Source organism: Aphanomyces astaci (genome assembly GCF_000520075.1).
Source record: "Aphanomyces astaci strain APO3 unplaced genomic scaffold supercont1.7, whole genome shotgun sequence".
NCBI classification, from domain to species: Eukaryota; Oomycota; class Saprolegniomycetes; order Saprolegniales; family Verrucalvaceae; genus Aphanomyces; species Aphanomyces astaci.
The window spans coordinates 564,605-575,805 of record NW_009798270.1 but is presented as its reverse complement, the minus strand read 5'-3'; the positions used below and the strand labels follow the sequence as shown (position 1 = coordinate 575,805).

The following is an 11,201-nucleotide window of genomic DNA, read 5'->3' as shown; positions in this document are numbered from 1 at the left end:
TACTTACACTCAACGACCACGGCGGGAAAAACACGAAAACTTACGCCAGTCTTTCATAACACAACTCTACGCCTTGTGCTCGCGTCTCCACTCTTTTCTTTACATTGCGCATGCCCCGGGCCAGTCGCCCCCACGGCACGACCTGTACTGACTCGTCGCGGGGTCGGTCAAACCTGACTGACCTCGAGCGGCGCGGAGTCTATGAACGGCTACTAGCCTTGTCGATAGAAGGCAAACTCCATCACACGGCCTTCCGAGAGGTCGCGCAGATGTTCCACTGCCACCAGCGCACCGTAAAGCGTGTTTGGAACCGCGGACAAGCCTCCATTGCCGCGGGTAGTCCTGCTGCTGTTGTGGTCTCCGAAATTCGGGGTATGACCTCTACTTTTCGATATATGATCAATATATGCGAGTACCAAATTTCATGAGGGACTGTTTTAAGGCAATTCTGGTCGTAAAATGATGCGGACGTCAAGCGACATCGAGGCCGCGATCAAGGCTGTACCTCATCATCTTCGACAGACGATGCGGTCGCTTGCGGCCCAGGCGGACATCCCAAAGACAACGATCCTCCGCCATATGAAGGCTACGTCAAGACTCAAAGCACGCTCGAGCTACATTCGACCCATGCTGACTGACGCGAACAAACGAGCGCGGATCAAGTTTGCTGCGTCATTCCTACGACCTACGTCAGGTGGTACCACTTTTGTCAACATGCACGATTATGTACATGTTGATGAAAAGTGGTTCTACCTGACGAAGGTTAAACGAAGATACTACGTATACGACGACGAAGAGGTGGCGGCGCGCGCCTGCAAGCACAAGAGCCACATCACCAAGATCATGTTCCTCGCCGCGGTTGCGCGTCCCCGTTACGACCCGCACACACGATCGTTTTTTGATGGCAAGATCGGCGTGTGGCCTTTCGTGCAAGAAAGCGTCGCCAAGCGTTCGAGCAAGAACAGGCCGCGCGGCACCGTTATCATCGAGCCGCAGTCCGTCAACGGTGACGTATACTGCGATAAGATGCTGAACGAGGTGGTCCCCGCCATCCATGCCAAGTTTCCTGTAGCCACGCTGGCCAAAGGCGTGAAGATCCAGCAGGACAATGCAAGTCCTCACCGGTGCGTCACGACGGAACTCCTCCACGCCAACGAAGTGATTGGAATTACCATTGAGAACCAGCCTCCAAACAGTCCCGACTTCAACGTCTTAGATTTAGGCTTTTTTAACTCTATTCAAAGTCTGCAGCACCAGAAGTCTACTCGTTCTATCGAGGAGCTAATCGGTGCTGTGGAAAGCGCGTTCTATTCGTTGCCATCGGACACTCTCGCCAAGACGTTTATAACTCTACAAAAGGTCATGGAAAAGTCGTTGGAGATGCTGGGCAGTAACAACTATAAGCTCCCTCATTTGCGCAAAGATGCCTCCATCGATGACCTACTGAGCTACAACGTCGAATGTAATGCTACCTGCGTCACCAGTGCTTTGGTTCACTTGGATCTTCGCCTTGGCGAGGAAGCCCGCATGGAGGAGGAGTGTAATTCAACGGAACAAGTACCTCTGTAAAGACAATTAAAATACAAAATATTTTGGCCGTCCAATATCAACTTCTAGAGTCGAATACAAAAATCAAGACAACAGTTGTCATGACACCATAGCGAAAACAAGTTTATTTTTGGTAGACAATCAATACGGACCAGAGTAGTAAGTTTATCGATGGAATCTCTCGGTTCCTTTTCCTCCACATACACACCACCAACATATTTCAAGTGTCATTATTTAATAACGTTATCCAATCCATTATTGCACGATCGTAGTTTCGACCAAAAGACTGCTCAGATCGTCCATCTTGCCGGCTATTGTCCGTCGTACATTGCGCTGGTCACCAGGGCCAGCAACCCTGTGTAATGCTCGGTCACTTCCGACTTAGACCACGCTACGAGCACCGTCGTGATTTGGCGGACGATGAGTTATCTACCACATGGGTGATCCATGCACACCAACACAACCGATGTACCCGCACGCGTTGATGGGTGCCTAAACAAGAAACATTGGATCGCCAGCAAGTCATCATCGAACACCGTTGCGACAACGACCACGACATACCGCTGTTTTGTATCCCGCTACTTCATGGCTTTCCGCCACGGCAAATATAGCACTGACATTAATGATGTTAACACTCCACGGAGCGCCTACTGCGACCCATTCACTAAATAACTGAGTACCTCCACTAAGGTAACGGATCATTTGACACAGCACACACACATAGTGTGTGTTTACAATAGGTTAAACGATGCACGACACAATTGCTCTGCACGCAGCAGAACAGTTTCTATCCTACGGAAAGTACAGTGTCTGGACGGGGGCAGCCATAGAAGGGTCCTCGTTGGCGGCCTCCTCCGATTTGCGAAACACGACTGGAATATCATCTAGCAAATTCGTTGCAGGTTCCGAGGACGATTCTTCATCGTCGAGTCCAAGCCACTTCACCAAAACTTGAGGATGGCCATTCACGCATCGCGCTTCGTCCAGGAGCTCTACATGAAATCAGCCATCACCAAACGCGATCTGCGCATTGAGATCTTCGGTCACTTCTCTACCACGTGCGGGGTACATCTTCAAATTACACGCATGATGTACCGTAACTTCGTACGGTGGCACCAGTTGCTGAGTCTCCATCACATGGTCTGTGATGATCCTGATCACTTGGCAGGTCCGCGGCAAAGCAGGGCCAAAATTTGTCGGACGGGGATTACCGATCCGGCAAGCACAAAATCGCCGACCGAAAAATGTGCAAACTTGACTTAGGATTTTCGGTCGCGGCGTCCACGCGTTGTCATTTCGTGTCTCGACGTTGGAGGTGCATTTCTTCAAGCGCCACTTCGAGGACCGTCATATGTTTAGACGGGCATCGCCAAGTCTCTCCGTGACGTTAACTTCCTTGGACGTCGGGTGGACAATTCCTGTGAGCCGGGGCTTGGCTGGCAGCCCGGTAAACGCTGTCACAGGTGCAATTCCTTCCAGCTGGTTCACCGGCTGATGTTTGGGGGCACCTTGGACGAGGGGCAACACATGCGGCCATTCGTCCGCGTTGAGCTTCATTGCGCTGAGCAGCTCCTTCACAGCGCGCTGCACTAGGCGGTTAACTACTTCTCCAGTCCCATTCGCCCAAGGATCGTAGGCTGTCGTGATGTGATGGTGGGCACCCACCAACTTCCACACCTTTTCGATTACTTCGTTCTTGAAGTGAGAGACGCCATCGGACACCCATGTGTCAACGCAACCGAACGTGGTAAACCACGTCATCGGGCGCTGAGCGGTTACGGCGGCGTCAGTGGACTCAGCCACGAAATGCTGCACAAAGCCACTCATGTCGTCTTTCACGACAAGCACTTATTTTTAGCCGGACTAGGCCTTGGATATCGACAATCAGTTGAAATGAATGAGCTTGTTCGGCTTGTTGGGCTTGTTCGCGTGAAACGCCGAACCAATGGACGGGGAACATTTCTCCGTCAATGCACAGGCAGTGCAAACAGGCCCGCGCCAACGCTTCGACGTCCGTGGAAAGCGTCTTCCACACAAACTTGTCGGACACCGACTTGGTCGTCGCTTCGACGCGACGGTGACCGCTGGCTCCTTGGTGAGCGATCAGACGAATTCGCTGCCGTAGGTCAACAGCACCGTCTAGGATCCAGATTTGTCCGTCTGGGTCCACGTAAAAATGGGAGTCGTTGTCCCAATCCACACCGTTTGGGGGGTCGCTCCCCCTTCCATGGTTGAACGTTAGATGCCGCTGATCATGGCGGCTGTCATACACTACCCACTTGTTGCAGAGGAGACACCACATGGATCAACTTGCGTACATTCGCAACTGGTTGATCCGTCGGAGCCGAACCCCATCGGCTTGGGAGGTCGCCCTATACATTCGCGGGGTTTCGGGGATTCGTTACCCGATACGTACTCAAAGGTGTACGGGAAGGTCAACATCACTAACGACCATCACTGCAGCTTGTCGACCTGATACTTGGCCATTCTGGGATTCGAGCCACTGGGTTGAAAATGTACACCAGGTTGCGGCGATACGTAAACAGACGGAAACAACCTGACAACCAGGTAGTCCAGTCTCTTGCACGACTCGACAACTGCATACACCTCCTTCTCGGCGACGGACCAGCGCGCACTCAAGTCAGAAAACGACCCACAAATAAGCAAAACCGGCCGGTGTCGCTGGCCTTCGAGAGATAAGTCCAGGTCCGCTGACGACACTTGTGTGGCGACCGCACCCCATAACAGGTCACTGACGTCTGTGAAAGCACAGACCGTCATGCCTTCTCGCGGGTGCGACAGGGGCACTACATTCGCCATTGCTTGTTTCACAACGTTGAAACACTTGAGATGGTCGAACGACCATCCCACGGCAGGGAGTATAACACACACTAACGCCGTTTTTCTGTAGCTTCCGGCTGCCTTAGTGGCCACGTCGAGCAGACGTCGCAACGGATCCACCAGCTGAGTGTAACGGGGGATGATTGCACACATCGAGTTAATTGCACACACAAATTGCTGGAGATCGGCTGCTGTCTTCGACGGCGACAAATCAAATACCCCTTGAATTCGGCTTGGGGAATGGGTGATTCCATTGGCCGAAATCACTTTGCCACACAACTCTGCCTCACGCACAAAGAAATGGCATTTTTCGGCTTCACCTTGAGTCCAACTGGGCATAAATGGTCAGGACTTGGTCCAACAAGGCGAACAGCTCGTCCGTCGTCTTGGTTGACCCCATCAAGTCATCGCGCCAGGCCAACGGTCCGCGGAGAAGCAGTTCAACATACATTTGGTGGACAGCCGACTGCGTCCGTCTGTCCATTGAGAACGTGGGTCGGGGAGAAGTACCCCTTGGTGTAGTCCATCGTGAAGTACACGTTCGTCACGACCACACAGACCATCGCGCTGTCCAGATATGGCATCGGCTCCGTGCAGGCATTGATCGGCCTGTTGTCGATCGTCATTCGCAAGTCACCGATTTACTTCTTCGGCACAATTCTTGGGACTGCGGCCCACGTAGCCTGGTTGTTTTGATAAAAATACATTCGTTCCCAGGGCAGGCACAGGCCTACGCATGTACTCAACATGCAGCGGCGGGTACTGCCGCATCCCACACTTCATCGGTGTCGAGCCGGCTTTGATCTGAATTTCAAAGTGGCCCGACCTTAACTGAGATCATCGTGCAAGTATTGACGAAACACTTTGTTAATGTGCCAGTAAGTTGTGCAGCCGCATCGCTTCAGCGGGGGCAAGCCTGCAAGTCTTCATCTCGGCTGCCTGGGTTATCCGGATGGCGGCCTTCGTGCGGTGCCGTTCCGCTTCTACCTCGACTGAGGTTTTGGGATAAACTGGCTGGGGTGTGTTGGGGTGGTTGGCAGTGACCATGGAGGTGCTGGTTAGAAACAATTGTTTACCTCGGTACGAATTTCTAGACCCGTGGAATGTATTTTGCTCAAATCTGAAGCGTCATCCGGATAATAATTCACGATGCATTCTGGTTGGTCGAGTCTTTGTGGTGCAAAAGTGAGGGCTTGGGGGTATCCGGATACTTTAGTCACATCGGAAGAGGAAGCAGCGAGGATGAGCTGGCGCGCACAGATTTCCCGCAACATCCAAGAGATCCGCATCGTGGCATGCAGTACATCGGAAAGCAGCAACGGACTGCGGTACGTAGATGACACCACATCGACGAACGACGTGTTTATATGGTGTACATAGCAAGTTCTTCCGCCGTAACTACGAAGAGCTGAAAATGCTCAACCCTAAAACGCCGTTTGTGTACCGCGAAGCCGAAGACGTGGAACCGTTCGTGTATGCTCGATTCGGTACGTCTTTCGTATCCGCGCGACGACGGCTGAGCTCTTGGGGCGATAGATTGGGGCGTGGAACAGCAAGTATACGTCAAGAACAAGAGCGCGGACGACGTTTTGCGCGTGTTGAAGGAGTTGAACCAATTTGGCGAAACTTCGGCGCGGTCCCCCGAAAGCGATATCTTATTGGCGCAACCCATCGTGGACGGTCGCATCGGCGAAGACGAGTACGAGCCCATCAACATCACGTGGGACGGCGTGACCATTCGTCGCAACCCCAACTTTACCGCCCCGTTGGACGATTAAGACTACAAGTCAAACTCTAACGAGCTTGAGTGTCCCTTTCCCTGGAAACAACTCATCCTTATCCCATACGTGTATACCCCACTGAATAAAATGCGGAAACAGAGAAGTGTCCATAAAGGTGATGCATGTTGCGGGGTTCTCTACGCGACTAATGACCGCCGGCCGGGTCACGCTGAGGCGTCGACTGGTCGCGGGTCTGGGTCGTCCTGCTGCAGGTTGTACGTTTGGATCAGCCCTTGGGCAATGCGGCTCGGGAGGAACTGAATGAACGGCTCTTCGAGCAACATGACGTCCATTTCGAGGGGGATGCTTTCCTGCGTCAACGTGTATGAGTGGTCATGTCAATCTTGTGAAGAAGGTGGTATGTACCAGGAAGGAGGCTGTGGCCGTCAACCAAATGCCCAACGCCACCGCCGCATGCGAACACGACGCCACGACACTGGGCCATGACGTACCCATGACTTGGCGAAAGCGCAAGATGTAAAACATGTACTTGAAGCTGCCCACGCCAATGTAGCCAAACCCAAGCAGTAGCAAGCCTACATGCCGCCGCGTTGAGTTTTGACGAATAATGTGGGAATGGAGGAGGACCTGCACCGCTGAGTTGCGCGCCGCGATGGTGTTCTTGGGCATACATGGCCACTCCGACGCCAGACGACATGACGCCGTTACGAGCCCAATTCAAGTACGAGTTTTCGTTGCTGAAGCGGAGCATCTATGGAGTCACGGGGTAAGAAGAGGTGGTGGGTGCGATGATGTAGGGATGACCAAGGCATTCTTGGACGCTTCATCCGCCGCAAGCTTCTTCGCTTCCTTCGTCAGGACGATGGGCTTGAGGGGAATGTCCGCCCTGGTCACTGGCTTTGCCGGACGAGCAGCAGGCTTCAGACACCGACGAATCTGTAGCACGCGATTGCGCATGCCACCCACACTCTGCTGACACTTGGTGATCGACACCCTTGTAAGTACGAGTTGTCCGGTTAAGTATGATTGTCATTTTGCGAATTGGAATCGAACAGTCTACGCTTTGTGTGAACTTGGGCGATTTAGCCGTGTGATATATACTGTATGCGCCTTGCATGCGCAGATCCATGTCGTACCTGGCGTTTGATTCAGCATGTTGAAATGCAAGTCCGCAGAGCGCAACCACCACCTGCCATGATTTGACAATGGTCTCGAGACATCATAGAGGCCATTGCCGTGACTATCTGAATAGCCACTTGAAAGTCGAGGATGAATGAATGCAGTACAAAGGGGATGGCGTCATCGGCAGCACGTCGTCCCCACGACGACGAAAAAGGGGTTGTTCTCCTGCATCGATATGGAGCGGGATAGCTCGATGGTTTGGAGCGGTATACGTATTGAAACCCGCAGAAGAAGTACAATGTTCGGACTTGTTGGCTTTCTTCATCTTAATTCTACGGCCTCGAATCGAGGGCGGTCAGCACTTAGCCCTTCTTGAGCTTGGCTTCGTTGAACAACACATGCTCTCGGACAATAGGGTCGTACTACACACGGCCGCCATCATCATCACCTTACGAACAACATCTCGCACAGCTTTGTCTAGACCACATACCTTGCGGAGGGCGAGCTTCTTTTGCACGTTGCGAGGGTTCTTGCGGGTTGTGTAGAAGAATCTGTGTGCCAGGAGTTAGATTCAAAGGATGGTCATATCGTGGTGTGAGTACCCAGTGTTAGCAGCGCTGAGCAGCTTGACGATCACGGACTTGGCCTTTCCCTACATGAAGGACGTGAACTTCACCGGAAGGCGGCAACTTCACACCCATACCTTCGCCATGGTGGTGTTGGTGAGCGAAATGAGCCAACGGTTCTGGCATATAATGAATACCTTTGATTGGCTATAAGTTTCCTGAAGTGGGCTATATGATAGGCCAAATATTTCCGTATGAAACGCATCTTTGAACTGTGATTGGCTAAAATTAATCCAGTGTTTGGTGATGTGATTGGCGGATTCAAGTGAAATAGGTCTCTTCCCACGAGGTACTACTGGTACAGTACATGCTTCAGCGGCGGCACAGTAAAGTAGGAATGAGATGCATACCACTGCCACCAATGATTGACAATGTTGGATCGAGCCAGCCGTGCAAACCTAAAGAACTGAAGCGAGGAAGTTGCGAGAAACAAATGGCTTCGTCGTGGAGACTGACTCGGTGGTTTCAAATTGTTTCGTTAACCGCTGTGGTCCACCAAACCAAATAAGTCGGCCATCGAAACTGGATAAAATCGAGCCAGGGAGCGAAACTCACGTTACGGTACTGTATTGTTGCCGCCATTTCTTGATTTCATTTCACATGGATAGTACAAGTACTACCTCAACAACCCTTCTTCACTGACATGAATGCAATCTTACCAGCGTTGCAGGCATCTCCGACCGGTCCCAGCATACGTACGTCTATTTCCATATGCTACGACTGCATAACCTCGTTCCTGACGACGGAAGGTCGCTAAGGGAGAGCCGCAGGGAGGTTCATGTGGAGTGAGGGTTCCGTAACACTTGGTTCGCGTTGTATATTGCATCATTCTCTGTCGGCCTATCTCAACCAAATATCTCAAAATGTCTAAACCCATCAAGCAGTACAGTGTAGATTCGCCCAATCTGAAATCCCAGTGACCAGACTGTTACATTACTGTTATATACCAGACTGTTATATAATACTGTAACTAAGCAAACTTCATCGTTAAGAATTTGTTATAATTATCATAACCATTGCTAGGGAGTATTCTGTAACAATCTCTCAACAATGGTGGTTTCAGTTCAGTGTGGTTGTAAAATCCTGGTCGTGTCAGTTCGCGCGATGTTTTCACTTAACCAATGATATCGTTGCATCTCGAGTTGCATCCAATCATATGTCGTGAAATTCAATTGATTTGAGCCAATGGCCTCGTTGACGTAAGTGGTCAGCAAGTACACCTGAACCGCAACTGGCCTGACCCGACTTGAGCGCTGATGCGACCGGTACCCCAACCCACTTTCGATTCTCTACCACCAGGATGCTAATGATGCCACCGTGGCCCGTCTTCCGCACGTGTTCGCCCCGACTGTCCAACCGTATCCACGAGTCGTCGTCGCACTGCAAGGACAAGGATAAGCTCGACAGCACCGTCATCCTCTGTCACAGCAACGACGGGGTGTGCTGCGACGACTTGTTCGCTGCGGTGCTTGCAGGAAACGCAGATAGCATCACACTCATCGTCGACCAACAGGGTTGCGACGTGAACCGTATGTTCTCATGTCGTCCCGGCGACCTCTGCATGTCCCTTAACTGCGTCCGACGGTCCAAGGTGCGTACCAACACGACTGTGCAGCGTAAGTCCTCCCTTCCAACCGACGCCCAGCCCACGTGCGGGTACTCCCTCCTTCAGCTCGCAATCCAAGCGGGCCTCCTCGCGTCTGTTGACGCTTTGCTCGATGCAGGCGCGAACCCTGCCCTCCACCCCGAAACCAGTCCCAGCTGCCTCTGCCTGGCCCTTGCCCACACCGACGACATGTTTCACCGTGTGCTGAGGCATCTCAAGAGCGTCGACGACGACGCCGTCGAAGCTATCAGCGCCGCCGGTTCGTTGCCTCGTTTCTCCGCCCTGTCGAACCGTCTATCAAGTGCCCAGCGCATCAAGGCGCTGGCCGTTGCCGCCTCGCATGAGCACCTGCATCTCGTCCAGCACCTAATGGACACAGGGGACGACGTGGTGATCCAGCGCGGACTGCACGCGATGGTCCAGCAGGGCTGCCTGGCGCTCGTCCGTCACGTCGTCAAGTGCTACGGACCGTCCGTGGTGCTCTACTGCGAACCTAACAAGCTCGGCGACAGTCTCCTGCACACCGCGTGTCGAGCCAAGCAGCCCGAGATCATCAAGTATCTCATCCGGTGCGGCGTCGACGTGAACGCGCCCAACGCCATCGGTGTGTCCGCGCTGTACATGTGCAGTGCCCTCGGATCGGACGTGGCTGTGCACATGCTCATCAAAGCCGGCGCGCAGCCGCGGGGGGCGATGGGCCCACACGGGGACACGGCGCTCCACGTAGCTGTGCAGGAGAACCACCTGCAGACCGTCCGGCTCTTGATCCACAGCGGGGCCCCGCTGGACGCACAGAACGAGCAGGGCAACACCCCTCTCCACGTCGCATGCATGCAAGGCCATGCCGCCATCGCCGCGTACGTCGTCCGCAAAGGCGCCGATCTGCACCGGACCAACTCGAACGGAGAAACGCCGCTGGTGAAGGCCTGTCAGATGAGCCATCGGCGCGTGGTGGAGCTTCTGGCCAGTCATGGCGACAAGGTCAAAGGTCTGGCGTACTACGACGTGATGAAAGGCGGTCGCCACAAGATCACCAAACCCACCAAGCCAGATCGCGACTGGTGTTAATCATCTTAACTTATATTAACTTATTGCGACTTCCACTGGAAGGAGTCGACTACTTAACGTTAACACTGGTCCTTGTGCGATAACAATGGTAATGTTGTGGGTAGTTACGTTCTACTAAATTGCACTCCATTCCTTTAGGAGGTCGAACGCACCGAGTCGCATGCCCTCGAAGATGTGTCGAGTATGATAAATATATCTATACCCCATGTAGAGTTTATATTTCTTTCCGTGTTTATGCATGTGTAGACTCGTGGACAAGTGAGACGCAGCACGGGTTTGCCTCTACTATTATAGTAATGGTACAGTAGTGACGATCGTCAAACGATGATAGTACTGTTGTACTCTTTCAATAATAATAATAATAATGCCACACCGTCCATTATCTTTCATCTGTTATATCCATCATAACAAAAGACTGGAAACACGAGTAGTATTGTGCTTTTCACATATTTTGCCCGTTGTTTTAGCTCCTAAAACCATCCAAAGTGTAACCTAAACTGAAGTTGCACTCGACGTAAAAGTAAGCTTCCCCACCGTTCTGTCATTGGCTGATCTAAAACTTGCGTTGTTTTACTAAAACTACTTCGTTTTATTAACTCCCGTGGCCAAGCAGTCATGCAGAGTAATGACCTACTGGGGTAAGCTCGC

General features: G+C 52.3%; 4 protein-coding genes across 4 annotated transcripts; 2 read left to right on the top strand and 2 right to left on the bottom strand.

Moving 5' to 3' along the window:
* The first annotated feature begins 5,581 nt into the window (after positions 1 to 5,581).
* Positions 5,582 to 6,289, top strand: H257_04126 (hypothetical protein). The gene is made up of 3 exons (XM_009828517.1): positions 5,582 to 5,717; positions 5,770 to 5,876; positions 5,926 to 6,289. The coding sequence occupies exons 1-3, from the start codon at positions 5,632 to 5,634 to the stop codon at positions 6,165 to 6,167; spliced, it is 435 nt and encodes a 144-aa protein (XP_009826819.1). The 5' UTR covers positions 5,582 to 5,631; the 3' UTR covers positions 6,168 to 6,289.
* H257_04125 (hypothetical protein) lies at positions 6,209 to 7,120 on the bottom strand. Its single transcript, XM_009828516.1, has 4 exons — positions 6,936 to 7,120; positions 6,759 to 6,882; positions 6,537 to 6,706; positions 6,209 to 6,481 (listed from the first exon to the last, which is right to left on the bottom strand). The coding sequence occupies exons 1-4, from the start codon at positions 7,086 to 7,088 to the stop codon at positions 6,335 to 6,337; spliced, it is 594 nt and encodes a 197-aa protein (XP_009826818.1). The 5' UTR covers positions 7,089 to 7,120; the 3' UTR covers positions 6,209 to 6,334.
* A 396-nt stretch (positions 7,121 to 7,516) lies between these two features.
* Positions 7,517 to 8,004, bottom strand: H257_04124 (ribosomal protein L33). Its single transcript, XM_009828515.1, has 4 exons — positions 7,957 to 8,004; positions 7,856 to 7,905; positions 7,744 to 7,804; positions 7,517 to 7,675 (listed from the first exon to the last, which is right to left on the bottom strand). The coding sequence occupies exons 1-4, from the start codon at positions 7,963 to 7,965 to the stop codon at positions 7,616 to 7,618; spliced, it is 180 nt and encodes a 59-aa protein (XP_009826817.1). The 5' UTR covers positions 7,966 to 8,004; the 3' UTR covers positions 7,517 to 7,615.
* A 1,096-nt stretch (positions 8,005 to 9,100) lies between these two features.
* On the top strand, positions 9,101 to 10,765 carry H257_04123 (hypothetical protein). Its single transcript, XM_009828514.1, has 2 exons — positions 9,101 to 10,641; positions 10,692 to 10,765. Exon 1 carries the CDS (start codon positions 9,180 to 9,182, stop codon positions 10,551 to 10,553), a length of 1,374 nt encoding a protein of 457 aa, XP_009826816.1. The 5' UTR covers positions 9,101 to 9,179; the 3' UTR covers positions 10,554 to 10,641; positions 10,692 to 10,765.
* Positions 10,766 to 11,201: the final 436 nt, after the last annotated feature.

Excerpts from the sequence above, each read along its gene's own strand:
- H257_04126 (XM_009828517.1), top strand. The coding sequence starts at position 5,632 with ATGAGCTGGCGCGCACAGATTTCCCGCAACATCCAAGAGATCCGCATC. Across the intron at positions 5,718-5,769 it reads GAAAGCAGCAACGGACTGCG|CAAGTTCTTCCGCCGTAACT; the intron begins GTACGTAGATGA and ends TGGTGTACATAG. Across the intron at positions 5,877-5,925 it reads GTTCGTGTATGCTCGATTCG|ATTGGGGCGTGGAACAGCAA; the intron begins GTACGTCTTTCG and ends TTGGGGCGATAG.
- H257_04125 (XM_009828516.1), bottom strand. The coding sequence starts at position 7,088 with ATGCGCAATCGCGTGCTACAGATTCGTCGGTGTCTGAAGCCTGCTGCT. Across the intron at positions 6,883-6,935 it reads AAGCGTCCAAGAATGCCTTG|ATGCTCCGCTTCAGCAACGA; the intron begins GTCATCCCTACA and ends GTGACTCCATAG. Across the intron at positions 6,482-6,536 it reads CGGCCACAGCCTCCTTCCTG|GAAAGCATCCCCCTCGAAAT; the intron begins GTACATACCACC and ends ACGTTGACGCAG.
- H257_04124 (XM_009828515.1), bottom strand. Across the intron at positions 7,805-7,855 it reads CTCAGCGCTGCTAACACTGG|ATTCTTCTACACAACCCGCA; the intron begins GTACTCACACCA and ends CCTGGCACACAG. Across the intron at positions 7,676-7,743 it reads AGAAGCTCGCCCTCCGCAAG|TACGACCCTATTGTCCGAGA; the intron begins GTATGTGGTCTA and ends GGCCGTGTGTAG.
- H257_04123 (XM_009828514.1), top strand. The coding sequence starts at position 9,180 with ATGCTAATGATGCCACCGTGGCCCGTCTTCCGCACGTGTTCGCCCCGA.